This window comes from Hippoglossus hippoglossus, chromosome 24, assembly GCF_009819705.1.
Source record: "Hippoglossus hippoglossus isolate fHipHip1 chromosome 24, fHipHip1.pri, whole genome shotgun sequence".
NCBI lineage: Eukaryota > Metazoa > Chordata > Actinopteri > Pleuronectiformes > Pleuronectidae > Hippoglossus > Hippoglossus hippoglossus.
Window position 1 is genome coordinate 687,501 of NC_047174.1, and position 2,500 is coordinate 690,000.

Sequence of the window (2,500 nt, forward strand, 5' to 3'; positions counted from 1 at the left end):
TTCACATCAAATTACTTCACATTTACTGACAAACATGAAAATAAGAATATTTCTGTTGCTCTTAAATGTCAGCAGATCTAAAAATAGAATAAAATAAAATATATAATTGATCTGAATCTGTAAAATAAGAGGTTCAATTATTTTATTTGCATTTAAATGTTTGTTGAAATGTAACAAACAAACAATAAATCTGACATTGATTGATTTTACCCGTTTGTATTTTTGTATGTTATAAATATATTTATAATTATCATTGTTGCTGCTGCAGAGTTCACATAAAAAGACTGAATTAATGTTCAGTATGAACATATCTGATTGGTTCTCAGCTCTGAGCAGACGAGGTCATTTTCTGAATGTTTGTTCATCACAACAGTGAAAATGTTTTCAGCAGTTTTAGTGTAGACGTCTAAAAACCTCTAACTCATCCAGCCAATTGTACAAGAAACCTTTTTATTTTATAATTTAATCTATTTTCATATTTTTTATAAAAAACATATATAGTTTTTATAATTAGAGAAAAAGGACATAATGATGTAGTAATGTTGGACTGACCTCCAGGTGGCGCTATAGTGAATTAAACACATTAAATAAAGATCATTTCATGTTTTAATCTCCATATTAATGTTCCCGCTGCCTCAGATGTAAAAACATATTTTTTGTTCACTTTTATATATAATTCATCAAATAAAATCACACCTCACAGTTACAAGAGGATTTTATTACAAACAGCAGCAGAAACTTAATAAAGTTTATCTACATTATTATAAAAGTAAGAAAGAAAACGTCTCTGTCGGTGAATAAAATATTATCTTAGTCCTCTTGAATGTCGTCCATGCAGTATTTGTACAAATGTTCAGGTATAAATAATTTTGGGAATCACTGGAAATCCGTGGTTCCGAACTCGGCCTCGTGAAGAAGCTGCTGAAACTTGGTTCTGACCAACGACTGCTTTTCTGCAGAGAGTCTCCTCATGGCCGGAGCCAAGCTGAGCAGGAAGAAGGTGACGTCGTCTCTCTGGTCCACGTCCAGGTTCCTCGGCACCTCCCTGCCCTCCATCCTCCTCAGGTACTCCACCAGGAGGCCGTCGCCGTAGCCGCCGCTCCTCCCCCGGGCTCGGGTCGGTCTCGGGGACATGCTGAACTCCTCGTCGTCGTCGTCACTGTGATCTAACATCTCCCTCGCCACGACGTCCTGCTCCGCTGGTATCTGGTGGTTCAGCCTCGACGTGGACGGGCTGCCGTGAGCCTGGCGGTGCAGGAGAGGCTGCAGGTCGGGCTGCAGGACTGCAGGGGGCGCCGGCTGATCCGAGGGCTGTGAGGGAGAGTGTGAAGAAGCTCAGGATGCATCATGATCTCAAACAGTTCCTTCATGTCAACGTGTTGGACTGGTTGTGTTTTGTGCTCTGTCGTCTGCGTCACCTCAATCTTTGCTTGTTTCAGTCTGACGGCGTCTCCGTTGGCGGGTGACGGTCGCTTCCTCTGGACGCACTCTGAGAAGGACGATGACGATGACGTTGCATCTGCGACAGCGAAGCCTGAGAAACAGAAACAACGATCAATGAACACCGTGTCATATAATGTGTCTTTCTATGTGAATAAACGTCTGTGGATCCTGGTCCACGAACCGTAGGTCTCATCATCGTCGCTCCGCGTCTCCGTGGTGGCGATGCAGCCCACCATGTCGACGGCGTGGAGGTGAGAGGGCTGTGGGTCCAGGGCCCAGCCGTTGGTGCCTGCGGCCCTGGCGTCGATGAACGGGTTTAAAAACGACAGAATGGACGAGTATCTCCACGGCCGGTAGTTGAAGAGCCCGATGCCGCTCTCTCGTCTTTCCTTCTCTCGCTGCCGCTCCCTCCGATGTTGGTCTCTCAGCGTCTTCCACTTCCTTCTGCATTCAGACTCTGAAGACCACAGGAAGTAAACTGACACTTTCACAATAAAACACACGACAACAGACAGTATTCTTCTTCAAACACAGAGTAAACATTTGGGTGTGAACAATAAAAAAAGATTCATATACATTCACAGATGTCTCCACCGTCTCTACAGGTCGACAGAAACAGGTGAATCCATCAGGTACCTTCGCACACTTCAATCTGTTTGTACCACTCAGAATTCATACCGCAAACTATCTGTGTACTTATATGTCACCCAAGTACTTTTCCATAATCTCACTCCTCTATACCAACTCCTGCACATCGACCACATCACGGTACCACCTGCCCGCTGGCCCACCATGGCATCCAGAGCCTTCAGCCACTCCCTCTTCAGGAACTTTATAATACATTGTTTTTATCTCTGCCTTGTTGGTGACATATAAATAAAATATATTATTATTATATGTTGAGTGCTCACATGTCTACATATACTTATATACACTGAACCTGTAGGAACCAATGAGCCGGGGCCGCGGGCCCGCCGGAAGGTTTTGACACACGGACACATTGTTTTGATCTTCCCATCAGGGGATTGGTTCAAACGAGTGAAAGTGTTTCTATGGA

At 43.9% G+C, this 2,500-nt stretch overlaps 1 protein-coding gene across 1 annotated transcript in view; it reads right to left on the minus strand.

Moving 5' to 3' along the window:
* Positions 1–697: 697 nt before the first annotated feature.
* Positions 698–2,500, minus strand: part of LOC117758757 — a 2,261-nt gene continuing 458 nt past the window's right edge. The window contains exons 2-4 of the mRNA XM_034580707.1: positions 1,625–1,900; positions 1,419–1,534; positions 698–1,311 (exon numbers count right to left, since the gene is read on the minus strand). Coding sequence (XP_034436598.1) covers positions 877–1,311; positions 1,419–1,534; positions 1,625–1,900 — 827 coding nt within the window. The 3' untranslated portion in view covers positions 698–876. The remainder of the gene's footprint in view (positions 1,312–1,418; positions 1,535–1,624; positions 1,901–2,500) is intronic.